Raw genomic sequence first — 27,905 nt, 5'->3', positions numbered from 1 at the left:
AATGCACTTGTAAGTTGGTGTGCTATCCGCCCTTAAAAGCCACAAGAAGAAGAAGAAGCATCTCGAAGTGAAAGTGAATAATGTGGAGAAAAATAGTTTATATTTAAAAGCCTCGAACAAGGAACAAGCTTGTAAGTTACGCTTCTTTATTTGAATGACGACCGCACTGTTAGCTTATATAGGTTAATCCGAGCTACAGTAATCGAGGCTAACCTTCAGCATTTATAGCCAATCAAAGCTAAGTTAGCTAAAGATGCTGTGTTTTTGCAGTGCGCTCAGGGTAGTAAGATAAAGAAAAATCTGTCGTTTTAGCGTGAAAGTGACGTGTCAAATGAAGAAAATATGCTTGGCCAGCTCGTCGTAGCTTTGTTGGAGCTGTCAGCTGTGCGTTTTTTTCGCGGTGTGCCGTCTTTGTCTGTAATTAATGCACATATATACAGGTAAAATGAACTGAATCTGTAACTTACTGTGAACATCTACCTACGACCATCTTCGCTGAAGTCTCAGAATGTAATAAGTGGACCAAAACACCTATTTAGGTCTTACTGTAGCTTCCAAACGGCACTAGGAATAAACAAAGTTTGTATTTCACTGTATTAGAAGTCCAGTTATACATACCAAGACCCGTGTATTTCTATTGTTTCTATGTTGTTGCTTACGAAGGCTGAATGTCATGTTTATTTCTGGTTTGTAAGGATTTCTTTGAACAGTTCTTTTAACTACTGTACAACATAAATCTGTAATCGCTTTAAAATACAAGAATTGGGTGCAAAAAATGAAGTGAATTTGGTTTTTTTCTAATCCACACCTGATCAAAAGTATATATACAAACTCAAATATATAAACACCCTTATTATTTTTTGGTTAGCTATTGATTTGAGATGAAGTTGAAGTATATGGAGATACTCCTCCAGTCCATGACGTTGTCAATGTGGACGTTGTCAATGTGGACGTTGTCAATGTGGACGTTGTCAATGTGGACGTTGTCAATGTGGACGTTGTCAATGTGGACGTTGTCAATGTGGACGTTGTCAATGTGGACGTTGATGCTGGCGTTCGAGTAGTCGACACTTCACGGGAGGCTTAGCCTTTGTAGTTCCAGGGTTATCACTGAACAACATCCTTACCAATTCCTCTCTAAAACTTTGGGTATATTTCCAGACGCTGGAAAACACACAGCCGCATAACTTGTACTTATGTACAGTTGTTTGAAGTAATTATCTTGCTGCACAATCATGCCACCCTGGAAAACTTCAAAGAAACCATTAAAAGCCTCAAATTACCCTGACATGCCAATGATGAGTGTATATAAACTGCCTTTTCTTACTGTGCCAGCATATTTACTTTCTTTCTCTCTAATACAGCTGGTTCTGATTAGTCTTGTATGACGTGTTAAACGTGGATGAAGTTATGGATTCTCAAATGAGGTAAAGTATCCAAGTTAACAGTTTGCTTGGTCTTGCATGATTAATTTCCAATGTACTGCTAATTAAAGAAGATATTGATGGAAAATGTGTGATTATGATAAAAGTATATTTTATGTTTTATTTTCTTTCTTTTTTGCAGCAGTTTAAATGCTGAGGTTAATCAAGAAGATGTAAAGAATGATGCTCCAAAAACTAACCTCACAGATGAAAGTGATGAATTCTGTTTTGAACCACAAACGTCTGACGCTACAGGATACAGTGCACAAACAGAGAACACGCATGATGATGTGTCTTCCCAGAATTTGATGGACTGTAGGTCTGCAGGTGACACGGATGAAGCTGTGCTCACGTGCAGCAAAAGTAACACAGCTCCAACACAGTGTTCTAATGGGCAGAAATCTAAGAGGCCCAGTTCACCAGGTCCTCACCCCTCTAAGACAACCTGTGTTGCTGCACACACTACCAATACAAAACTCCATCCCTGTCTTAGTTTTAGTTCCAAAAACCCAGTGTGTACCCCCATTGATGTGGAGATGCTCAGTCCTGATAGTCCAGTCTGTAAAACCATGTTCAACAACTCTGCAGACCAGGATTGTGATGGAGGTTTTTGTGCAGAGCGCTCTGCCTTTGCAAAGGCTCAGGTAATGGAATCTCAGCAGACTATCAAAGACTCTGATCCAGGAAGTTCAACCAAAGAAAGAGAACATCTTCCTGCAATCGGATCCGAGGATGCTGAAATAGCAGACCACAGTGGGTCATCTAATATGAGCCAGGACTTAATTGAAAGCCAGCCAGATGCAATTTTGCAAAGGTCCTTGGAAAGATTTTCACTACAACTTTTTTTTTTTGTGCCCTAATGCCATTATATTCATAATGTCCTTTAGTTAATCTGCTGTCTGCTTACCTGTTCTGCCTTTTTTCTGTATAGTGTTTCATGGCCATCACATAACATTGAGACAAAATGGCAGGGGACGCCCATAGATGAGCTGAACAGACTACCCCAGTGTGCCCCTCCTCTGTCCCACCTGAAATCAGCACCTCATCACACTGTCACAGTCAGGGTGAGTCAACAGCCACTTCTTCTTTTGTGGATCTTTGTATTTGCTAATACAGATATGTTCATGATGACCTGCTGAAGTTCAAACTAAGCATCAGAATGGGAAGAAAGGTTATTTAAGTGAATTTGAACGTGTCATGAATGTTGATGGCTGCTCTGTGTATTTCAGGCTATGGGGAATTAAAAAAAATGTTTTCCATCCAACATGCTTGAATATTTGTAATTCAAAAGTATTACTTTGGAAAAAAAAGACTCCTAAAGAAATAAAGCAATTTATTTAAATCACATTGCTGACTACCGAGCCTTGTTAACCTATGAGGCAGATTTTGTTTAACTCACCATAATTATCTGTTCAAATGTTATTCTAATAAAGGATGATGCAGAAGCTGATAGTAAACTAAGGTTGTTATTGCAAAAGGAATCTGCATTTCTTTGTTTGGCTGTAAGCCTATTAGTGTGTGTCATCCCCTCACCGATACCTGGGAGTCTCTCGAGAGCAGGTTTAGGACAGATGTGCACAGAGCATAGCAGCACCAGCTGTTTCAGGTGAACCAGGGGAATGTCTTCCTTTGTTACTGTCTCACTCTTTCAGTCTTTTAATACTTATGCTTATCTATTGGGATTTTCCTACACAGGCATCTCTGGGTTTTACAGAGAATAATGTGAAAAAGAGAAAATATTCAGTGAATGGCGGTTCTCTGGCTAATAAGGGCATGTCAGAGTTAAATGCCCAGAGATCTTCAGTCTCATAGGAAGCCAACAGTAACTCACATAACCGGTTGTTACAGGCAAAGTATGCAGAAGAGCAGCTCTGAATGCACAACATGTTGAACCATGAAGCAGACGGGTTATGGCAGCAACAGACCACACTAAGTGCAACTCCTGTCAGCTAAGAACAAGAAACTGAGGCTACAGTTAACATGGGCTCACTAAAATGATCCAATAGAAGATTGGAAAGACTTTGCCTGGTCTGACGAGTGTTGATTTGTACTGTGACATTCTGATGGTAGATTCAGAAGTTGAATTAAACTGCATAAAAACCTGGCTCCATCCTTCCTTGCATTAACTGTCCAGGCTGGTGGTGGTTGTAATAGTCTATGGGATATTTTCTAGGCACACTTTGGTACCAACTGAGGATTGTTTCAACATGACAGCCTACCTGAGTGTTGTTGCTGACTGAGTTTATCTATCTCTGAATGATCCCAGTGCACAGGCTATCATCTTTCTGTTTCCAGCAGGATAATGCATCATGCATCAATGTGTCATAAAGCTCAGATAATCTCAAACTGATTTCTTGAACATCACAATGAGTTCATTGTACTCAAATGACCTCCACAGTCACCAGATCTCAGTTCAACAGAGCACCTTTGGGACGTGGTGGAACAGGAGATTTGGATCGTGGCTGTACAGCCGACAAATCCGCAGCAACTGTGTGATGCTATTATATCAACATGGACCACAATGTTTGAGGAATATTTCCAGCACCTTGTTGAATCAATGCTACAGTAATTAAAGCAACTCAGAAGGCAAAAGGAGGTCCAACTCAGTACTAGCAAGGTGTACCTAATAAAGTGTCTGGTGAGTGTGTATCATCGCTTGATGAAATGTGTTTATATAAGAGAAAAGAAGACTGGGAGGATTGGCAAAGATGATGTAAAGAATGGCTCTTGAGATGCAGACAGGGTGAATGAGAATGAGAGAGACAGTGCTGGGCCGAGTGAAGCCGTCCTCCATGATCCCCTGAGGGGCACTTGTCAGTAGCAGTCCTATCAGACTATCCTCCACTGCTCGTCCCACAGGGACATAGTCAGTGCTGCTTTACTGCTACAACTTGCTCTTACCATCACCAAACACTGCCACAAAAACTAGATGCTGCCAATCACTAAATTCCAAGAATGAAAATGTATTTGTAATTAATTTTTTAATTAGATCTAATGTGTACACTGAAAACTGGTTGTCTTTTAGTTCATTACGCATCAAAGAAATGTATGACTTGAAAATATGTAATGCTTGTATTATTATTTTCTATGCGTTTACCTTTAGTGTGAGGCAATTAAAATGCCTTATACAAGATAAGCTTTTATAGAAATTTTAGTTTATTCTTTAATTTTTTACACTATCTACCAAGCCGTGCTCTAACTTTCAGGGGCTTTTAAAATAAACCAAAAGGCATTCTTTTAATGAGCAAAGGGAAAACGGTTAATTTCATCATAATTTCTCTAAAAACAACAGTAACCTGTAAAGAACATGTTTTCCTCTTGCATTTTTATTTCCCTGTTACAGACAGATCTCCTCAGGGAGGGAGAAGTCCCTGTCCCATACCCTACCAAGTTCAAGGATGCATGGGATGATTTGTCAGTGAAGATGCCCTGCTCTGAGAAGAATCTGTTTCCTATGGAGACCGAGGTATAATAGTTGTATAGCATCCCTCCATCCAGACATGCCATTTCAGTACAATAAAGTTAGTTACTGCAAGAACATTGATGTAAGAAAAGTTTGTATTTATTTATTTATTTTTTATGTTGTGTAGGATGGAAATGGCGTCCAAAGTCGATGGGACCTGATCCGCACTGCTTTGCAGAGGGGGTTCAAAAGTTGTCTGGATGTGAGGGTAAGAGATCAGAGACACTGGTTAGTCAAACCTAAAATATGGAAACCAAGCAGTTGAAACCCTGAAACACTTACACTCCTGTAAACTGTTTCAAAAAGCAGAAAAAATTTGTGTTGCCAGAGTTGCCAAACAAATGACCACAGTAGGCTTTTAAGTGTTTTACATAATATTGAAGAATTTCTGAGCATATTTGTTTCCAATTATATTGTGAAAGCAATGGCAAAGATACAAATCGTATTCCATAAGCAACCACATGGTGGCAGAGTTTGCATCAGTTGTATTTTACACCATTTATAAAACCAGATTTGTACTTTTGTGCGCAAATGTTACATTTTCAGTCTGACTTCTAACTTCTCATTCTTCTCTTCAGGATGCAATCCTTAGGTATAACACAGCCCATGCAAAGAAATGGGACTTCACTGCCCTGAACCTTCTTTGTACAGAGGTACGATGTTCAGTATACGACTGTTACCTGATGTTTATGGGCCTGTCTTGTACAAAAGAAAAGGCATAATATTAGCACAACTTCCTAATGGACTACTGAAAATGTTTTAATTCCAACAACTTGTCCTGTACAGACATGTTTGCTGAATATAGCAGAAATAAGAATCCTTTTATAAGATCTTTACCATGAAAAAAAACTCATAAAGATTTATTTGAATCTGATTGAGCCTTGTTGACTTGTAAGTCCCAGCAAAATTTAAGTCACCATGATTATCTGGTTAAATGTTAGTCTAATGAAGAATGAATCTAAAGCTGATAGTAAAGTAAAGTTGTTATCGCAAAGGGAATCTGCTTGTCTTTGTTTGACTGTAAGCCCATTAGTGTGTGTCATCCCCTCACGGTACCTGTGAGTCTCCCGGGAGCACATTTAGGACAGATGAGCACAGAGCATAGCAGCACCAGCTGTTTCAGGTGAACCAGGGGAATGTCTTCTTTTTTATTGTCTTCCTCTTTATCCTTTTAAACACTTCTTATCCTCTTTCCAGACAGTTAGGGGCTATAATTGCACTCGTGTTATGAGGATAACATTTTTAGATATGGGACAATGATTTCTTGTCATTCAATTTTACAAGATAACTTTTTAAAGTGTCAGCCCTTTTACAGAGTTTCTCTCCTTAGAGATTGTAGATAAAGTATGATCTTTATTACTTATTATGTCTACTGCACAGGCTGAAACTTTATATTTTAACTACACCAGCACCCAAAAGAGCCTAAAGATAGATGGCAAAGCAAATTCAATTTGAAGCCTAATTTTATAGCTACTTTTAGCATTTAGAAGCATTTGTTTTATTCCTAAATTCTTCCTGGGTATATCAATTAGGAACAGAATCGTTATAACAATGCAGTGTTCAGAATTAAGTGAGTGCTTGTGATATCCGGCACAGTCCAGCCAAATTGTTATTTAAACCTAATGCTTGTTCCCTCTCATCGTGGATTACTCAGCTAAATTTAGCCCATTCAGAATTGTTTTTTTCCTTCTCTCTGAGATATTTTCTTAGTAAGTCAGAAAGCTTGGCAGATCAATAGCTGTCTAAGCCTTTTTATAGCTTAATCCAATTTAATTAAAAGCCCCCATTAAGTCTGTAAGGATGCTAAGTAAGGCCAGGCAGTAAGTTGGTCTTCCCGGAAGCAATTTCATCAGCAACTCCAACTGCCTGCTCGCTGTCGTGACCACAGCAATTCCCCCACTTTTGTCATTTTTATGTTCCAAAGACATTTTATAAAGGCAAGCGGCGCTCACTAGAGAAGGACAAACCAGTGTTTAAATGACACAGTAGAAACCAGAATTTGATTACATAAGCCAGAGGTCCCCAACCCTTTTTGCGCCACGGACCGGTTTATCTCTGACAATATTTTCACAGACCGGCCTTTAAGGTGTCGTGGATAAATACAACAAAATAAAACCAGTGCTGGTACCCAAAACAAGGAGGATTTATTCATAAGACACGGGAAAAGACCCAGGGAAACAGAGTTAACGATAAAAACGTTTAAAGAATAATAAAAACCCTGAAAACCATAAATTTCACACCCGAGCCTCAACTCTCGTACCAAATGACTCACGGACTGGTTCCAGCCCGATACCAAACGACTCGGGTACGTGGCCTGGTTGTTGGGGACCGCTGACATAAGCAACAGTTAGCCAAGTGATGAATCCACCCACTAAATATTCTTGAATAGAAAGACGTAGGCACAGCACACCTGCTGGCTGTGACTGGTATCAAGCATTCAGACCTTCATGACAACACTTAAGCAGAAATGATTAACAGCTGTCTTTCTACGGCAGACCTGTTTCATGCAAAGCGATTTATTTGTTATGCACACTCTAATGTCGTGAAGAAACAAACGGTCAGCCATTCTATAACAGTGGCCAAACCAGCTGATTGATATAACAGTTTTCAGTGTCATATTTGTTTTTTGTGGTCATTACGAATGCTAACCACTGAACTTCTAAGCCAATACAACCTAATTAAATGTGGTGCAACATCTTGTATCACTGAGGTAAAATAGTGAAGGGATACGTGGCTCCTGGGCCTGTGACTGACAGTCCGCTCAGCATGTAATAGCCATTAGGTAAAAAAAAAAAAAAAAGAGGTTTCCAAATTAGGGCTTGTCTGTAAATTGTCTTAGTGTTTCTCCTCTGCCGAATGAAACTGTCACTGTGTCATTTTCTGACGAATGTCTGAGGGCTAAGCACAAACCCAGTCCGGGAGTACAGTACAGCTGATGTTTCAGTACACAAACATATATATAGCAGCAAGACAACAAGGCTGTTCCTCTCATTTTTGTGCGCTGTTGCTTGCTTGTTTGCTTCCGTCTCTCTCACTGTTAACAATGTCTTGAAATGTAGGGTTTGACACTAAATGTATTGGGGAAACACCCTTAGAAGAACTGTAAATTAAATAGTCAAATCAAGAGTTGTGAAGGTTGAGCTGCCAGAAAATTAAAATGACTTGTAAAGACTAGAATGTATGGAAGATCAATGTCTAATCGATCACTATGCTATGAAGCACTAAATCCTGACTGCCCTGATGAAACTTGGTCTGTCATATTTATGGATGTGAAATGTATAGTTTGTGTGTCCACCCTAACCTTGTGGTGAGCTGCTCTAGCTGTGGAAAAGGGGGGGTTGTCTTTCTGCCCTCATCCTGCCGCATCACCAGCTACCATCTATTAGTCCCACAGGAGCGCTTTATGATGTCTGCCAGCTCATTACTCCTGACAGCATTTAGTCAGACCTGCTCTGCAGCCATATAAATGCCCCTGGCCAAATCAACCACCAAAGACTTCCTGTGGAAAATCAAGCCACCCTGCCACTCTCTCCACAATTGGTCATTTGCATTTGCTCCCAGAAGATCCATTTAATCAGCACAAGCTCCCCTGCTTACCTTGATAGAATAAGGCATGTGATTGATGACAGTGACATTCGAAGCCAATACACTCATAAATGATTGCGTTGTAAATCTGGGGCGTATGATGGAATAACTGGGTGTTTATTTTAGGGGGAATTGCAGATGGATGCTGAGGTAAGCTTCAAGCTGAAGTATGGATGCCTCAGCTGTGGCGAGCTCATTCCTAGATTGATGGTAGTTTCTTTGGAAAAGGGTTCTGTGTAGTGAACGCCTCTGCAGCATTTCTGTTTCTGTGGTTTTTTTTCACTGTTGAAGTTTAAGTATTATTGATATCTGAGTAGTGGGAGTTCATCCTATAACAACAATAAACTGAAACTTGAGTTTTTATTGTTGGATATGAGAGAAAATTGCGTAGATATTGCTTACTGTTGTACGTTTATGACCTCTGACTTGCTGTAAAGCTGTTTTTAGACCATGTCAAGTTAATCAAACAGTTGGCTCATCCTCAGATTTTCAGTTACATCCTGGGTCCTGGGCTTAAGAAAACAATACTAAACCTTAAAAAATGGCACGTTTAAAATTGAGGGAAAATGAACAACAAATGCACAAAACAAGGAATAATTTATGGCTCTTTTTTAATTGCATGAAACCCGTGCATCATTTCTTTTGTTAATATTCAATGAGGAAAGCAATGCGTGGAAAATTTATTTTATTTTATTTATAAAATTTAACACACATCAACAATGTGTGACATATGTGGGTTTAGGTTAATTTGAGCCTTAATTAGCCCTATGCATGAATTCGCATGTGTATGGTTGTCTGTCCTTGTTAGCTCTGTGACAGACTGGCGACCGGGCTACGATGTATCCTGTGTCTCACACTTGGGCAGTTGTGATAAGCTCCAGCCCCTTGGACACTGAACTAGATAAGGGGAAGAAAATGGATGGATTGATGTTAAAACTCATATTTATTACATGAATGAGTTGTTCCAGTATATTTGTTGAAAGTGCAACAAATGAAGACGTAGCTTCTTAGCTTGTACTTATACATAAAAAAGACAGATTTTGTTTTTTGTTTGGACAAAAACAAGTCAAAATCATGTTCAAGTCAATGAGCAGAAAATGTAAAGCACAAAAACAAGCACTGGTTTGATTCTTAAATAAATAACAAAAAGTTAGGTTTTTTTTCTCCATTTGTTAAGAGAAATCTGTGGTGTGACAAAACAATATGTCAACTTACATATAATCAGTCACTCTGACTGCTGGCTCCGAGTAACTGACTGCCTAAGTAGGCAGTCAGCTCGACACATATCTCATTTAACAATACTTAAGCTTACATGTATTTTTTTTTGTCTTTTCAGTGTCTTGAACATTGTGAGGTACAGCAACTGTTTGATACCGTACTACCTGCTATGGTTGATCTTGCACTTAAAGCTCCTCGGCTGTGCACAATGGTAGGTTTTGATTGTTGTCTGTATTTATACCAAATTATTTATTTTAAGGGCTTTGGAAATGTGTAAAGGTCAGGCATTACTAATGAAAGTAGCAGTGTTTAAGGTATGCAGGAAGACGAATAAAAGTGTGGTAAGTTAGCAGGACGGGTTAGATGGTGCATCAACTTATGAGTTACAACTCGCAGCTAATGAATCCAACTCTTTGGTCCATATCAGGAACTGCTTCATTAGAAAAGAGGACTGGGAGAGGAGAGGTCCATGTTCTGCCATCCATTTCATGTGCTATGCTTTTGCACTTAGGAAACTCCACTTACTTTTTGTGAATTCGGTGCACTAAGTTGGGACTTCTGAATTTTAAAATGCAGTCTATCGCTTTAGATTTCCACAAGTATTCCTGTTCCAAGCAAGACACATTGGTAGTGTGGGTTTGAAATCGGCCGCTTTGAACCCCAGAAGGCCTTTTTGCAGTTCACATTACATGGAGATCCATGTCAGAGTTCTTTTAAATGTCATGTCCATTTGTCCTTGTTTCCCTCTTCTGTCATCAATTTTAGCTATCTGAGAATTACAGGATTGGTATTTTTGTAATCACGTTATCTATTTCAGTCTTCAGTATAATTTAATAAAGAGAATTCAGCTCCCACTGCGGGATAGGGGAATCCCTCTAGTTCCTGTTTACGTTGAGAGCCAGGGGCAGAGGTTTAAGTATTATCCACTTTAACTAGAGGATGGAGTTTCTGTTACAAATTCCATTTTAAAGGGCATTATTTGCAGATATTGAATAATGAAGCTTTCTGACTCTCTCAGCTGTGTTTGGCAGTATTAAGCGTCAAGCCTAATATTTATATGTGCGTTATTAGAGCTGGTATTGATCTGCTAACTGGGCAGCCTTGGGAGGCTCTTTAGCCTTAATCAGTGAAGATGGATGGGCCCTGTGTGCCTGACTGAACAAACCTGGGGGAGAGCAAGAGAACTGGGACCTTAATTGCTACCACCCATTTAGCTAATGGAACTCTCAGTGTTTGCTAGATTGCTAAACTAATTGTCTATCCTCATTAGCTCTTTAGCCTACACCACTAAACCCATATTACTTTGTCTGTTTTTTTCTGCATCTGTCTTTGTTACTGTAATCCCTTCTCTTACTTTTTGCTTTGTCACTGTAGCATTGGCATTGTATCATCAAATCACTGATTGGATTTTTTGATTTTTCTGTTTTTTTCTCTATTTACAGCCAATTCCTTTACTTAAGTCAAGGATGAATCAGTCTCTGACCCTTTCTCAGGAGCAAATAGCCTGTCTTTTGGCCAACGCCTTCTTCTGCACATTCCCTCGACGCAACTCCCGCAAGTCCGAGTATGGCAATTATCCTGAGATCAACTTCTACAGGTGAAAGCACACAAAACAAAAGAAATCACCAGCAGCCTGCTGTTATTAGTATTTTATACAAAAAAAGGTTTTCCCCTTTAGTGCCCACAATGTTGCTTTGTAAGCCTTTATTTAGAGCAGGACAGAGGACGTCTAAGGTGATTGAACCCTGTTGCTGTTCTACCCTATAACTGAGGATCAAATCCGTCCCTCAGTATCTATAATACATATCAGTAATAGGTTTTTTCTTATAAATTTCAGCTATCTGCCTCAGTGTGATTGTTTTGAGCGACTCTGTTTTTAATGATCCTACCATTCAAATTAAACTAACATCCATCAGGGGGCACTACTGCCTTGAAAACCCTTAATAGATGAATTGTTTTGTTTTTACTTACTTTCTGTTCATATTGTTTCTTGCACATTCAGTGTCGAAATTTACCTTGGCTGCAGTGGTTGGAAAAACAATGAACTGATTTCTGTATGAATGGAGCCACGGTTTGTCATTTGTTTTTAGTTGTTATATTGCAGTTTGTGGTGTAACTGCAAATATCATGTTATCGATTTGAGGATGGGGCTGTGGGCTGAGGATCTTTCTCCATGTTATACCCCATGCGTGGGAGGGAGATCCCAGTAGGAGTGTTAAATTGGAGTTCTTTCTTACAACCTACTCAAAACCAGTGGTGTGTTAAGAAAGCATGGGTTAGCTAATGGAAACAAATTGTTATAATAGACTGTTTTAAAGTGAACACTTGTCTGCTTGTCTGTGTGTCACTGGCTTCTCATAACTTGAAGTGTCACTTTATTTGTTCTAAAAAAAAAAAGGAAGTCATGCAACTTTATAGCCTAAACGTATAACAATGATGTGCTGTTGTGCTTTTGCTCCGAACATAACAGGTGTGAAGTGTAGGTGACAGCTGACATTGTAAAGATATAGCAGGTTAAAGTAAACTGCCAGTCTAAATATCTTACTTTCTTACTTACTTTCTTTTTAAGATCTACCTAAATGGAGAGAACGTAATTTTCCACCTTAAAAGAATAAAAACTATTTTTTAAAACGAATTCGGCTTAATGACCGATGATTTTATGTCACAGTGAAGCATCCCTCATCCATAATTCACATGATTCTCTATTCCTTCCTATTGCACTCAATGATCGCCTAATAGGCTTTCAACCAAATTTTGTTTCTCATTTTATGAGCAGTAACCTGTGAATTGTGATGGATCTCTACCTGGATGAGCTACTACGCCATTGATCTGGTTTATCCTATTACAGATGTGGTTACATTTATCTAAGTCACGTCTTCTGTTTATAGTGGCTGTTGTTTTTCCGGAAGTGTATTTAGAAGTTTATCTGAATTGAAAATGATTTTTACTGTTGTGTTTTCCTGCCCAATGTTTTGTTTTGAGTATTGGTAACAAGAAAGAAGAATTTATGTGAAACAGGACAAGAACTGTGGATGACATATGAATTATGACACAAAGCAAAGTTTTGTGTATAACAGAACATAAGAAACTATTACAAAAAGCAAAACTTGTCTGAGTGTGAAAAGTTATGACATGATGACTATGAACAGGTAGCTAATTGAATCGGATAGGCATTTTTTCCAAGTATTTTTCCCCCATTTGATAGTGGCTAGAAAGTTGACATATTGTTTATAGGTGAGAATGGCTGGTAACAGAGTTATAATTAGATTTTATTACATGCTTTGCAACTTCATGTTTGGACAGTAAGTGCCTCTGTATATCCTGAACACTGTCCAGACAATACCTCAACTCAATTTTCCCCTATTTCCATGAGGCCCTTCTCCTCATTAGTGACATTTGCAATACCTTAGGGTTGTTGCCTGACACACTGAAGGCGTTGGTTCGGTAATACCTTATAATGAGTTCCCATATTCTTTGCAGAACATGAACATTTAGTGCTATGAATTTTGACATTCTCTGCTATCTACATGGGCTCTAATTGCTGGTCATTTTCAGATGGAACAAATAAATTTTTCAGTTTATTGTATATGCTGCCTCTTGCTTTATTGATATACTGCTGCCAAATATCAACATTTGTATTCATTTTAGGCGTTTAATGGATTCCCGCTCCAGTTTGACTCACCAGAGTGACTAGTTCATCGCTCGTCATGGTGGTGTTTGTCAAAATAAATTGGAAAATAAATGAACTTGCTGTGGAGAAAAAGAAATTCAAAGGTGGAAAATGGATATTATTAAAATGGAATAATCTTAGCATAACACACAAAATCTGCCCACAAACAACTCTTTCATGTTCAGGAGTTGAACAATCAAAATGGGCACACAGGTACATCTTTGACCCCTGATGGTTCTTATCTGTATCTGATACCATGATGCCATGACATTGCCTAGCAACTAGCTGCTAACAGGTTAAAATGACCCATTGGTAACATTTATGTGTAGACTGTGAAACAATGTAGAAGTGCCTTAAAGCCTCCATTCTATCTGAAAGCCACCAGATGGCGATAGCTGTAGTTGAAAAAAAAAGACTTCTGGTCCTGTAGAAGTCTACGAAAGAGCGGCTTTCTGATCTGACCTTTGTAAACACTGTTGATCTGAGTTTATGGCCTCAGTCACTCATTTTTTGATCATATTGAATAAAAATTCATTTGAATTTGTAAATCTTCATTATATTATGTTTTAAAACTGGAGGCTTATCTGTGCTATGAAAACACATGTTTACTGGCTAATAGACTGTTAATCACCAGTCATTATCCAATGAGTGTGCGTTTTCACAGTCAGACGCAAGGCAATAGCAGAAACACTCAATTTCATCTTTCAGTCGAATTCCATTTGGTTTTTTTTATATAAGGCTAAATTACCACAACAGTCACCTGAAGGTGCTTTATATTGCCAGGTAAACCCCCATAATAATACAGGGAAAACTGCAAACAGTCAGACCATTCCCTATGAGCAAGCACTTGGCGACAGTGGGGGGAGAAAAACAGCCATCTGGTTCGACCAGTTGAGGGTGAATGAAGAGAAAATGTGGAAGAGAGCCAGAGATCTTCAAAACAGGACTTCAGCAACCATGGGCTGAATCCACCTTTTATACTGTCTATATATTTATTCCCTTTATCATCTTATAAAAGCACAATATGATTTGAATTCAGGCAATAACATCTCATTCATATCAATATAACTTGATTTATGCATCTTAGACTATATAGACAAAGTACTGGTCACCTACACATCACATCTACAGGAGCTGCTTGACAGTGGAAACTTATGCCATGAAGCTTCTGCCGCACAGTTTTTGTACTAATGTCAGTGCCAGCGGAGGTTTGCACTGTAGTTACTGAGTCAGCAGAGTGTTGGGAACCACTTTGCGCCCCAGCACTTGGTGATCCCACTCTGTAGCTTTACATAGTCTCCTGCTATCTGCATGAATTCCTAAATATTTCTTGTTGTTATAGTATTATACAGCAAATAACTCCATAATTGCACTTTCAGTGTCATCTGTGTGTCATCTGTTTGAGGGCACGATATCTGTGTCTGTAATGATGTAAGTATTGATTTCAGTTGCAGCGTTGGCTGTTTCAGACCACTTGGGTCTGCCTTCACTGTCAGTATTTCTGCCTAGAGCAAAATACAGGAAAGGCCAAGAGAGGGGGAAAAAAGTCTTTGTGTTTCTGAGGAAACGAGACGAGACAACCGCTGCAGTCTAAAATGGGTCCTGGATCGTTACACGCCCTCCCCTTCTCGCAGTAATTGAGGGAGTGTCCGTCACTTTGCTTATCGGTTACACTAACGCTCTGTCTTGGGCAAACAGAGCAGCAAGCAATCTGCTGATTGCTGTTTTGGCAGAACTGTCGAGATTTGTCCTCTGTTAAGTGATGGATAGATTCAAGGAAGAGGATAGAAAGCAGAAGACTTGTCATTTTATGGCTTTTCTTTTCCTGGGTTTGAGAAGAAAATGACATAGGGAATTCCAATAAAAGTTTGGTCAACAATGAAGGCTCATTAGTAAGAAATAAATACCCGTTTTTGTTTTTAAGTCATTGTGAGATGGTCTACCTTGTTTGCAAGAAAATAGCTGAACAGGTTATGGCAAAACTGTCAGAAATATTGTCTCCATATGCACTTTATGCAGTAGGTACGGTTATAGACGACAAGAACCAACTAATTACTGTCCTTAAATGAAAATTGCTGCAGTATATTTTGTAACAAAATCCTTCATAATTAGTAGTCCTTCTTTCTCAAGTGCGGTATAATTTGTGGCTATACTGTAAATCCCACTGTAATTTACTTGTTTCACTTACACTTTCTCATAGTAATGTTGTCCTCCAGGATACATTATGCCAAATTAACACTGACTAAAGGAACTGATGGGGTGAAGGGGTTCACAGAGGATGAGTAAGGTGCTGTGTAAGAAAATAGTGTAGAGAAAACCAAAACTGACATGAAAAAATTATCTTAAATAAATAGCTTTTTTTTCTTTACTCACAGTAAGGCTTTTAGCAAATTACCTTTTCATTTAATTTGTTCCCTCTGTTTTTATTTCTTTACCGGTCTGAGCAGAAAGTGGTGGGAGGGAGAGATGCTGAACTATGGTTAGTCATCAGCTTAGGTCGCTTTTAATGGAGGGAGTGTACTAGAATGGGGGTGATTTAAGCTTTCCATCCAATGCTCTCTCCATCCCTCCACCCTAGTTTAATAGTAACTGAAAAACTGAAACGGGGCCTCAGGCAGTGCCGTTGTATGAAGGATGAGGGTAGATGGGAGAGACATCATGCCAGTTTGAAAGCGTGACTTCACTCATGTTCCTGTTGTGCAGTGAGCTTTAGATAATAAATGAGTGAAACATTAATGCCTCTCATCTTCTAAAATGTAACACATTATTTAATGTCAAAAATACAGGTGCTATTATAAAGTTTTGGAACTTGCCCCATAAAAATCTAAAATTAGACCTGAATTAGATTTGGCTTCATGTTCCATCGTAGATATTCTGGAAAGGTTATGCTTTCAGCATTGCTGTGGAAGTGTTGCTGTGATGACTTGCACTTCTACATCCCCTCCCGTTGGTCTACTGGATAGTTGGATGGATAGCACAATGCCAAGTGTCACCATTCAATTTGTTTGACTGTTTATATGCCTGAACGGCATACAGACACTACTTTGAAGGGGAGATACTGTACATTTTACTCTTTTTTTCAGAAGTTGTATAAACCTTTTCATGTAGTGTTTTAAATTAAGTGTTTTTTAACTCAGACATGCATTTTCTTTTGGTTTCAGGTTGTTTGAAGGTCCTTCACCAAGAAAAATTGAGAAATTGAAAACTCTGCTGTGTTACTTCAGGAGAGTTACACAGACTAGTAAGCAATGAAAATAACTAACATAATGTTGTAGAAGTTGTTGCGCTTCCCTGTGTCTTTCAGTTGAATAACCTTTTGTCTGCTTTATTTTTAAGCACCCAAGGGTCTTGTTACATTTACAAGACAAACACTAAACAATCCACCAGACTGGGAAAGGTAATAATTACTTCTCTGGTTCCTTATGAACATAATAAACTAATGAAGTGCATTTAAAATAAATTATCTTGCGATTCATGGCATACTCTGTCCAAAACAAATAGTATATTCTGCATTCTGTGAAGGCATATAATTGTTGTAGGGGAGTAATTGTTATTTTAACAGGAAGTAAAACCCTGAAATTCTATCAAAGTTTCACTAAATCTTTCCTGAATAACTCTGAAGTGTGTTGATTTTGTCTGAGTGGGATAGTGACCATCAACTCCTCATAGCTTCTTTGGTGCTCATGTGCACAGATAATTGCCATTATATAAATTCCTACAATGAAAGTAGTAGTAGGACAGTGTTTTTAAAGGGTGGATTTGAAAGAGTAAAGGGCCCCAATGTGGATGAGAAGTCCACATGAATGTTGAAGTGTTTGTAATCGTTGGTTTTTTTTCTCCCCTTTTTTTTGTCCAGCTCTCAGACTCAGCTGACACGCCTGCATATCACTTGTGAAGGGACAATTGAGGAACATGGATATGGAATGCTCCAGGTAGGAATGTTTTACCACACACTAAGCACACAGTTTTACCTCTGACTTCAGTAATTAAATACTTTCATGTCATCCATGTCTTGTTAAAAATATCCAAAGCACTTCTTAACAGCATCTTTTCTCTTTTAATGTGAGAATTTTAATTTTAAATACAAATGGTATTCTGCAGTTTTTTACTGTGGTTACACCTAATGAGTATGATTCAGTCTAGACTGAAAAATCAGTCTATTTTTCTTGCTTAAAAAGTAAAAATATGACCTTCAGCTTTAAACCAGTTGTATGATTTTTGTGCATATCAATGCAAGTTATTGAATCTCTGTCTGCAGTGACTCACCCCATCTTCTTACCCCCCTTGTTGTTTCTGTGTAGCTGCCGCATTTATTTTACTCTAGTTGACAGCTGATGTATACACATGAGTAGCTCCGAGTGGCAAGGGTGGAGGAGAGGACCCTGGAGTGGGGGATGAGGGAGAAGGAGGCACACAGAGACAAAGATGACGTCGGGGATCCATCTCACTGGGGTGACCCAGTGAGCTTGGAGTCCTGTAGGCGGATTGATGGCTACCTCAGCAGGCTGGATATTGGTTGTGTGTTGAGTTTTGATAGGGCAGAGCGAGCTGTCATCCTGTCGGGAGGTGAGATTGAAGGGTGGGGGGTGAGGTTAGGGGTAAACCAGTGAAGGTGAGGAGTTGAGTGGCTGGTTAGAAAACATACACAAACCCACTGTCACACAGATTGACGTAGCTGTGGGCCACTGAGCAGAACCTTCACCCCTGACAAGCTGTTTAAATATCCGCATTGTGATTTGAATGGGATGTTCTCTTATGCGTGCCACAAAAACAAGATCTGGTCTTTCAAGGCATGAAGCTCAAGCACCACACTGAAAATACTTCCCCAAAGAAGCATGAGTCCTAGAAATAAGCACAAACATATCGGTTATTGGTATGGATTTATCTTATTTCAACAAATCCCTGGGCTGTTTTTTAAAATTTTATTTCTTGGACTCTATTCAGTGTAGATCTTGAACTTTGTGGGTAACAGAGAGGATTTTGAAATGTGGAAAATGTCATTAATATCAGTCCAGACTAGGGATGGGTATCGTTTAGGTTTTATCCGATACCGGTGCCAAATCGGTACTTTTGAAACGGTGCCGGTGCTCAAACGGTGCTCAAACCGGTGCTTAAAGAATGGAAAAAACACAAACTTTGTCCTAAACCTCTCATGTTTAACTGTTTTCCACTTTTTCTTTGGTCATTTTAGCCTTTTTAGCCAGGGTGAAGGGAGTATCTGCCATCAAACAAGAGGACAGCCGCATGTAGCTATGATGATGTTTGCTAGTTCACCTTACGTGCATTAATGTAATAACGTGGTTAGCCTACTCAATGTAAATTAGCTACTCACGCAGAGAAGAACGGCTGCTGCTGCCACCATCATCCGTCATCATTTCTGCTACACTGGCAGGGCTAGGGGCCAGGACTCTCCTCTTCGTGTTTTTGGGGGATGTTGCATAACAGGTAACCCACCCGCAGTAGATGTGCTCGGTGTGAGGTCTCGCAGCAAGCTATCAAATACGGCGCATTTCTGGGCTTTTAAAAAAAACGCTATGCGTCACCAGGTGTTTCATCGGATTTCAGGTGTTACCTCCTTTGACAGTATCACAGTATCAGCTTAAAGCACTTGTTGCTGCTGAGTTTGCATATTTTGCTGTGAAGTACAGCCAGACTTTTGACCGCTTCGCCTTGGACATTTTTAATCTGTAGCTCTGCTCTAACAGAACGTACGTACCTGGGCCCGCCTACTATCCTCGGAAACGTAAAATGATTGGCTAGAATCTAAAGTGTATCACAGCTCAGGAAAAAAAAGCACCGAAATAAAGCACCAAAATGTGCGCTGCTTTTCGGTCTGGTTACTACCGTTTATGTCAGAACCGGTACCCATCCCTAGTCCAGACTGTTATTTTGGTCATTTCATATCATTATATATGTATTTTTTTTAGCTGGATTGGGTTGAAGTTTTTTAAGACTGAAAAACATGGTCATGTGACTGCAAAAGAAGCCTGACTCATCACCACTCCACCACCGTGCTTGACATGGTTTGAGGTGTTTCTGCTGAGAAGCTGTGTTGGTTTCATCAAACATCTCCAAAGGACATTGTTCAAGAAGTCTTGGTGTTTGTTCAGATCCAACTTGGCAAACCTACACTGTGCTGCCATGTTCTTTGCAGAGAGAGAGAAGAGGGTTTCCCTTGGCAACCCTTCCATACTATTGTCTTTTTCTAATTGTATTGTCATGAACTTTCATTTTTAACATGGTAGCTGAGGCCTGTAGAATCAGAGCTGTAGCACTTTTCTTTTCTTTACCTGACTGTATATTGATTCTCAGGGTTTGTGACTTTAGATTGTGACACTAGGAGTTGGTGTCAAATTGGTTTGGTTGTAGTTTTTGACATAACTCAAATATGTTGTTCAGTCTTAAAAATTTCAGATGGACAAGTCCTTTACTTTTAGTAAGTTATAAAAGATGCAACTGGATAAAACGCAGATAAAGTTGGCAGACTGCTGAACAGCAATGACCTTTTATTGGCCGGTTCCTTTTTCTCTTTGTTGAATAAACACTGAATAGATAATGAATAGTGAGGCCTCTTAGAAAATGCAAAACTCAGACATGTGGGAAATCTGCACACATTCATGCACTGTAGATTTGAAGTACATCTTTAGACTTCATGGGTTGTGTTCTGTTACAATTTCCTGATTGGATTATTTCCATGCAGGAAGGATCATTGCAATGATCTTTATAGATTTATCTGATATAAATGGCCACAGTGGACAAAAGGATAGATAATGAGACACTAATTGAAGTATTTGTTTAAATAACAGGAGTGACAGTGACAGAATTTCACAAATTCTCTCATTTATACTGATAGGTCAAAGGGCAGTATGTCATACCGTACATGTCATGTCATGCAACAAACCAAATAGAAATCTGTATTTTTTAAAATAAATGTTAATTTCAAGTTTGAGGCCAAACAAATGTCCTTCTTTTTTTCTTTTCTTTTTCTTTTTTTTTTTTTTTTTGTATTTCACTAGGTGGACTTTGCCAACAGGTTTGTAGGTGGTGGAGTCACAGGACATGGACTGGTCCAAGAAGAAATCAGGTTCCTTATCAACCCTGAACTCATTATCTCTCGCCTCTTTACTGAAGCTCTTGAATACAATGAATGCCTCATCATCACAGGTGTGTAGTTTCTTTCTTTTTCTCACACAAACATATGTATTTTTAAGTCTTGAGGCTTTGATTTGTATGACATTTTTACTGGGAACTTGATCACTGCAATCTATTTTTTTTTTTTTTTTTTTAGTTAAAGAAAAAGTGATTTCATGTTTTGGGGTTGTTTTCAGATGGATAAGAAGGTTGTCTCCCTGCTCTTTCTGCCTGGGGAATGGGTCCTGACTTTTGTTTGTGCTTACAGTATGTGCTGAAAAGTTTTCTTGGAGTCACTGAGCAGGACGCTGTAAGAGTCACCATGTGGGGACTTTGTTGTCCTCCAGGGGATCTCCATGCTCACCTGGGCAACAACAATGAGAGCCTGATGAGCATGATCCTCCGGAGAGTCCATTTATTAGTTAGAACCTCTGATTCAGAAGGAACAGTGTGGTTTCAACCTGGTTGTCAAACACTGGAAAAGGTCTTGATCATCTCAAGGGAGTTTGACTAACGGTTTTCCCTGGGATGTCCTGTGGGATGTTTTTCAGGAGTATTGTGTATTTGGCCTCTTGTTTTGGGCTATAGCTAAGTGAAAGCATGCTATGCATTGCTGCCACTTAGTTGGGCTTGTTTGTGGTGGGGTTTGGGCTCTGCCAGGTCTGCCCTTTGTCACTGGTTGTCTTCATAACTTTCATGGGTAGAATTTTGAGGCATAGCCAAATAGCGGCTTGTCTCTAGCTTGAGGGCCTCAGAATCACCTCTTTGCTTTTTGTGAATGAGGTGTTTTTTTTAAATTCAATGACTAATGGCCTCCTGGTCATACTGGACTGGTTTGCAACTGAATGTGATATGGTGGGAATGAAATTGGCAAGTCAATTTTGAGATAGTAGTTGTTGGCTGGAAATGGGTGGAGGGCTCACTCAGTGCTCACTCCACTTGCTGTCTCGAGTAGAGGAGCTGTGCAGCGTTCGGTACAGTGTGATCTGTGGTGGTGGTGAAGAGACGGCAAAGCTATCAATTTACTGGTTGATCTACATCCCTACTCTAATAAGTCAGTAGCTTTAGCTAGTGACTGAAAGAGTAATTTTGTGGACATAAGTGGGGGAAGTGAGCTTCTTCCGAAAGGGCTCTCCTATAAAGATAGGATGAGGAGTCATTTAGGAGGGGCTCAGTATTGAGCTGCTATAGTACCTTTACATATCAAAGGACATGGTCGAGGTGGTTTAGACATCTGACTAAGATACTTACAGGCACCTTCTACAGGTATCGCCTACCAGGAGAGGATGTGGCGGAGTCAGGACGTGCTTGAGAACTTACATCTGTTGGTTGGCTGTTGGTGTCCCCCTTCTATACCGCCTTTCAGAGCTTGAGGAGGTGGTTAGGGAGAGGAAAATCTAGAGTACTGATCCTGCAACATAGAAATATTGTCATAAAATGGATGGATAGATGGATAGATAGATTTATTGATTGTGTAATAATACTTGAGTATCAATGCAAGCTGTCCCCTTATGTAATGTACATGTACTGGATTATTTCAAGTAGAAAGTAAACACTATTACAAAACATATAGAACCACTAGACACTGATATATGGTGTAACCAGACTATAAATACTCTACATTTAATTTATCTTCATGCCATGGGGTATATAGGCTATTATTTGGCAATTATTCCTTGGTATTGTGTTGGCTTTCCTCTTTCTCCAATAGAAACTAGACACATCTATGTATCTCCCATGCCTTTCTAGTATTACATTTTGGTTCAAACCGGTGTTTCGTCCATCACTGAGTTATTTTCTCCTGTTCATTGAGCTCTTTGTGTTTATTGGGCTCCATTTATTTTTGCCCTCATACTTCCTTCCAGTCCGAAGGTAAATCCATTGCATTGATTCAGATGGGACTGCTTGGTTATCCTTCATTTCTCCCAAGCAGAATTGCTCTATTTTTCAACCTCCAACTCAGTGTTTCGGTTATTCTTTCCTCTCATTTGCCTCCCTCTTGCAATTCTGGTCATCCTACCTTTTCTTTTTTTCTTTTCCATGCCTCACATCTCGACAGTGTCAACAGAAAGAAGTTTGTGCAGATTAAGATATGCAGACGTGTGGAAAAAATATAAACACTTACTTTGTTTTACTGTTTTGATGCTTTTATTTCATAAAATGATCATTTTGAGACATTATGCTGTTTGATAAATTCATCTTTTTGGCATGAGAATATATCTTTTTGACTTAAATCGCTCAAAAATGCCTGCTATTGATTGATTCTGTTTTTTTGTAACGTGACACAAATCTGAAAAAAATTAAAATACATTTGCATTGTCGGATGTCCCTCGGCATACTTTATATGCTTGTTATTTTGGTCGGTTGAAAAGTAGAAAAAACAAATAGGATGACGTTCATGCTGCTGGACCACTTTACCAAAGAAACACACACAATGGAAAAAAAAAAACGAACTCTGTCAGCAAGCCAATCGTTGTCTGTTTTTATGTGGCGCCATGTTGTCTTCCTTGAAATTCCTATCTCTCCCCAGTGACCTTCAGGTGGTTAGTCACTGTCCCCCTCTTTCCCTCCCCTCATAGTGCTTCTCTCCCTCTTCCATCCTCCTCCTCTCCACTTAACTTTATTACATTTGGACAGAAAAGAATTTATAGCCCAACTAAGGTCATTGCTGCACTAATGGAATGGGCCAGTTATGCCATAGATTCATTAAAATCTTCAGTATTCCTTGCACGAATGCTGTGTTTCCTCTTAAAGTCCCATTTCTCTTGCTAGACTCTTTTCTCTTTTGTCGAGTTGATCATATTTCTTCATCTTTAGCGATGCCCTAGCACAAGTCTTCAAGTGCATCTGGAACTTTAATGTCAGAGTACTTGTAAAACAAAACTCAAGTCTAAGTTTGAATGCCCACTGGCGTTTTACACCGGAAGACAAGGTCTGCGATGCAATCTCCTGATGGACGTCAGCATAGCGGGATGCCATTATGGGCGGTTGCCAGACTGAAGTGGCTCAAGGTGAATAGAGAGGAGGAAGAATTTTGGTGGACACAGTGATATGGGCAGCCTGTTCTTTGACGTTAGGAGTCGCTGGTGTTGTGGAAAGCACTTTAATTGCAGTGCTGGACCTGCAGTGGCACAGTATCCTTTAAAGCAACTGCTCCTTTTGTTTGCACAGCCAGTGCCTTACTAGAAAACGCAATTTCTGTGGAAACCAAAAAAGTTTTATATGTAATGCAGAAAAAAATGTACATTAAAAAATTTTTATTAAATATTTGCAAAATTATCCATAATTGCTGGTTTTTGTTCTAGTGGCTTCTGCCCATTAACTTAAGAAACACTTTCTCATACTCTGCTCATACAACTTTAGTTCACATGTTTAACTTCTACTCTTCAACAAAGTGTAATATAACCACATCATTCCTAATGTATGGAGCCTTTAAGGGGCAGCCTTTTCAGAAAGAAGCATAGGTGTATTATTCTAACCCTTAGGACATAACCCTAGGTGTTACAAAGGACTCAATCTCTTAAAAACACGGGTGTGTCAGTAATTAATTTTTGCTTGTTCTGTTCTTACATTTTCTCCCAGTTGTAGCTCAAAGCTTTTCATTTAAAACCCCATAGCAGATTACTTATTAAATCAGTGGGCTTTATTCGTGACAATTCAATATAAGCTGATACTCTGTATGCTCATGTGGAGCATAGAAAGCGCTAAATTTGATTTTAGAACCTGCTGTGTGCTTTGACTGCTGAGCAATGAGTAATATTGTATTTCCCTTGTCTTATACTGCAGGAGCTGAACAATACAGTAAATACTCTGGCTATGCTGAGAGTTACAAATGGGTGGGTATCCACAAAGACGAGACACCCAGGTAATTTTTTCTCTCCCCTCCATAGGATTATTTTTGTGTTTGTTGGTACTTGTGCTGATATTTTAAATGTAAAATCTTTCTTTCATTCCCAGGGATGACTGGCAGAGAAGATGTACAGAGATTGTGGCCATTGATGCTCTTAAATACAGGCACTTCCTGGAACAGTTTCTGCCCGAGAAGATGACCAGAGAACTCAACAAGGTGAGGGAAGATTTAGTTCAGCGGTTCTTTTTCCAAACATGTTTGTGAAAGGTGGCAAGAAACCTATAAAGTGCTGCTCTAATTTGTAGTACCTTTTTAAAGGTGTCAGTGCGATGGTGCCGAACACGGCCGATGTTATATTGTTTTTGATAAAATGTTCACTACCATGAGCTTTGACATTTTGTCTGGTACAGCTGCTAAAATCTAAGTGATATGTAAAACCGCTTAACTGCTAAATACTACATATCTCTCAATAGTATTACTCCCAATTTACTGCAGTTTTTTTCTTCACATGACTAAGAAAAATATATATTATGCACTTTTTTAACGGACTTTTTTCTCTTCTCAGTCGAGTAAATGCTTTATTGCATATTTTTATATTTGCTTATGGTTCAGCCTGAGGGTTAACACTTGCCCCCACATTATACATTAATGTGATTTTAATTAATTTTAATAGACTCTGAGAGATCATAGAAAAGACTGTACTGTTTGTTTGTCTTCCCCACTCTTACATCCTTCTCCCTCTTTTGTTTTCGTTCCAGGCATACTGCGGATTCCATCGAAATAATGCCAACAGGAAGCACCTCTCTGCAGTGGCCACAGGCAACTGGGGCTGCGGAGCTTTTGGCGGAGACACACGGCTCAAAGGTATAATTGGATGATTTATGGCAACAAAATCTATAAACTAGGCTAGCATCTGTGTCACATTTCTTACGTTAAAAATTTAAGGCTGGATTCCCAAGACTGCAGTGAATATCAGTAGCTCAAACTTGATCACGGCATCTCCCAGTCAGTAGAGCCCCTGCTGAAGGACTTTCAGCATTTATGTAGCTAATGGTGTACGACAATTTCCAAGATGCTGTTTCTCTCAAGCCTCTCTAGTCAATTAGAAGCTCTCCCAGGGTGTCACTCTCCTGTCCCTTTTCAGTCTTTTATAGATCATCTGACACATTTATGTTTTCCATTAAATGGGCGATTGATTACAGAGAAAGACGACCATAAATCCAGCTGATGCTGGTCTCAGTTTGCTTACACAACATCAGTCTTCATAAGCAGGGAGACCCTTACTGTTGTTTTTTGGCCAATTGTGTGTTGGATGTGCAGAGTTTTCTGTATGCCTAAATTCATGGCGCATGTACCCTGTTTTTGCTGTGCACATCAGTGCTTTAAGGCTGTGCTTCTGGACTGTTGGATTTAAAACTGAAGCTGCTAATTTCCTCTGCAGCATACTATGAATAGATCCCCTGGACTTCACATAGTCCCCGAGGATGATATTAGCTTCCGGGGGGCCCCGCCCATTAGCTCCAGTGTTAGCATAGTTGGTATTTTTGGAAGCTAATAACTGTATTTTACATGAAAGTCCAGGAGCTGACTTGAGATGTGGTATTTACATAACACTAGTCGGGTATTTTGAAGTAAAGATTACAGAGCTTTTGCAAATGATGTCATTAATCTGAACTGTATAACCATTCTGTTAAATATTTAAAAATCATGAAACCTAATTTGCAGGAGCTCAGAGACTGAATGCTGTTTACGAGGCTATTCTACCAACACTGGATTATTTACTCCACTAATACAAATTGCCACTCATGTTCTTTTATGCCACAGGCTGTACGTTATCTGGCTTATTGACCAATTATTTAGTCTGTCATGCTTTTCAGCGCTCAATTACACCTTTATAGTTTTATATTCTGGAATGTTGTCGCCTGAATTTTCGTCTTGAAATTCGCCTTCTCTCTTTTTCAGCGCTGATTCAATTCATGGCAGCAGCAGAGGCTGGGCGAGATGTGGCGTATTTCACATTTGGAGATGCTCAGCTGATGAAAGATGTTCATGAAATGCACGCTTTCCTCACCGAGAGTCGGGTCACCGTTGGTAAGATTCACACAAAAGACGTTTGTGGCAAAGCTGTGGTCACTCAGTAGAATTATTAGAAACAGGAACTTTTTGCTTTTGTACCTCAAGGGAGGTTTTCCTTCTTGGTGTCATTACAGTACTGTGTGTATAAATAACAGCACACACTCCATGGGTATGTTAAGGTACTCTACCATATGGGCCATATCCCCGCTCCTCAGCCCATCCATTCAGCCTGAGCCGCAGAGTGGATTACTGCCTAAACTGGCCCCGGCCTCTTCCCTCTCCCTCTCTTCATTTTTCTTCTGTTGACATTTATTGAAGCCTTTCAGAGAAATTCCCCTCTAGCCATCCATTTCCTAAAGTGGAGCTACGGGGGGGTTGCAGTATGCGAGTGCGTATGTGCGCTTGATTTATAAATGAGCCCGAGTACACCTTCATTTTTTTTTCTTACCTGCTTGAGTGTCTGTTTCTCTCGTTCACGATTCGTTTGTGCTTTTGGTCCTATTCTCTTAAATCCCGTCTTCCTTACATGTTTCTTGACCGCGTCCCTTTTGTCTCTCCTCCACCTCTCTTCCCCTCTCTCCACCACCCTTTTTTTACCCTCACAGGGCAGCTGTACGACCTTTTAAACCAGTACTTCAACGAGGTGTGCAAGAATTGTCACACGACACGACCTGACGTCAGCCTCTACAGATTCATCTATGAGACAGTCTCTTCCCCAGCAGCCTCCGACACCTTGAACACTGCTAAGGATTCTGGGATGTCTCCTGTGACTTCAGACTCTCATTAACAGGAAAACAACTGTAACCTAATCTTACCTCCCTTCTCCTTTCACACTTTGTAAAAGAGGCAGTGTGCCCTTAGTATTGTGGTTACGGTCACTTGTTTTCCCTCCCTCTCTCTCTCACACACACACACACACACACACACACACACACACACACACACACACACACACACACACACACACACTTTAAGTTTGTGATCCCAACATGCAAGCTATCAAAACACATTTCTGCCTTTCTCACTGGTGGTATTATAGGAATCTCATAGTGCGGCACCAAATGTGGTGACTTTTTTCAGAGACTTATAGCAATAGTAAATCCTGGTTGCTGTTCTTTCTTTAGTCCAGATGTAATGTGGAGGGTTTGGTTTTTTTGTTTTTATTTTACACACTAAATACAAATATGCCCAAATATTCATCATATGCATGGTTGTGAACAAATTTCACCATTGATAATCCAGGACATGATAATCCTCCGTGGTTATCGTGTCTTGTATTGTGTTTGCTACACTTTCTGGATGAGTTGTGTTCTCTACTTACTGTACCCGGGCTATGGTGAGGTGCCTGAATGAGATGCCATTCTGTAGTCTATGCATGGGTAACATTTATTTATCAAATATTCTACAAATATATGCTGCTCTTTTATATCCTGTCTGATACCGAAGTGTAACATACATATTGTCCTTAAGGCATATTTTACTATGGAT

At 39.5% G+C, this 27,905-nt stretch overlaps 1 protein-coding gene across 1 annotated transcript; it reads left to right on the top strand.

Annotated features, from left to right (window-relative positions):
- The first annotated feature begins 54 nt into the window (after window positions 1-54).
- Window positions 55-27,905, top strand: parga (poly (ADP-ribose) glycohydrolase a). The gene is made up of 18 exons (XM_085369230.1): window positions 55-131; window positions 1,365-1,427; window positions 1,567-2,238; window positions 2,356-2,488; window positions 4,768-4,890; window positions 5,015-5,095; window positions 5,466-5,540; window positions 9,809-9,901; window positions 11,133-11,287; window positions 16,522-16,601; window positions 16,697-16,757; window positions 17,217-17,292; window positions 20,377-20,524; window positions 24,278-24,356; window positions 24,449-24,557; window positions 25,100-25,205; window positions 26,304-26,432; window positions 27,023-27,905. The coding sequence occupies exons 2-18, from the start codon at window positions 1,411-1,413 to the stop codon at window positions 27,202-27,204; spliced, it is 2,319 nt and encodes a 772-aa protein (XP_085225356.1). The 5' UTR covers window positions 55-131; window positions 1,365-1,410; the 3' UTR covers window positions 27,205-27,905.

Source organism: Diplotaxodon limnothrissa, linkage group LG13 (assembly GCF_057381915.1).
Source record: "Diplotaxodon limnothrissa isolate DT_005_m linkage group LG13, D_limnothrissa_male_GT1.1, whole genome shotgun sequence".
Classification (NCBI taxonomy): Eukaryota; Metazoa; Chordata; class Actinopteri; order Cichliformes; family Cichlidae; genus Diplotaxodon; species Diplotaxodon limnothrissa.
This window is presented reverse-complemented; position numbering and strand designations above follow the sequence as displayed.

What these genes read in the sequence shown, in the direction of transcription:
- parga (XM_085369230.1), top strand. An exon ending in TGAACCTTCTTTGTACAGAG is followed by an intron (nt 5,541 to 9,808) that starts GTACGATGTTCA and finishes TTGTCTTTTCAG; the next exon opens with TGTCTTGAACATTGTGAGGT. An exon ending in CCTGAGATCAACTTCTACAG is followed by an intron (nt 11,288 to 16,521) that starts GTGAAAGCACAC and finishes TTTTGGTTTCAG; the next exon opens with GTTGTTTGAAGGTCCTTCAC.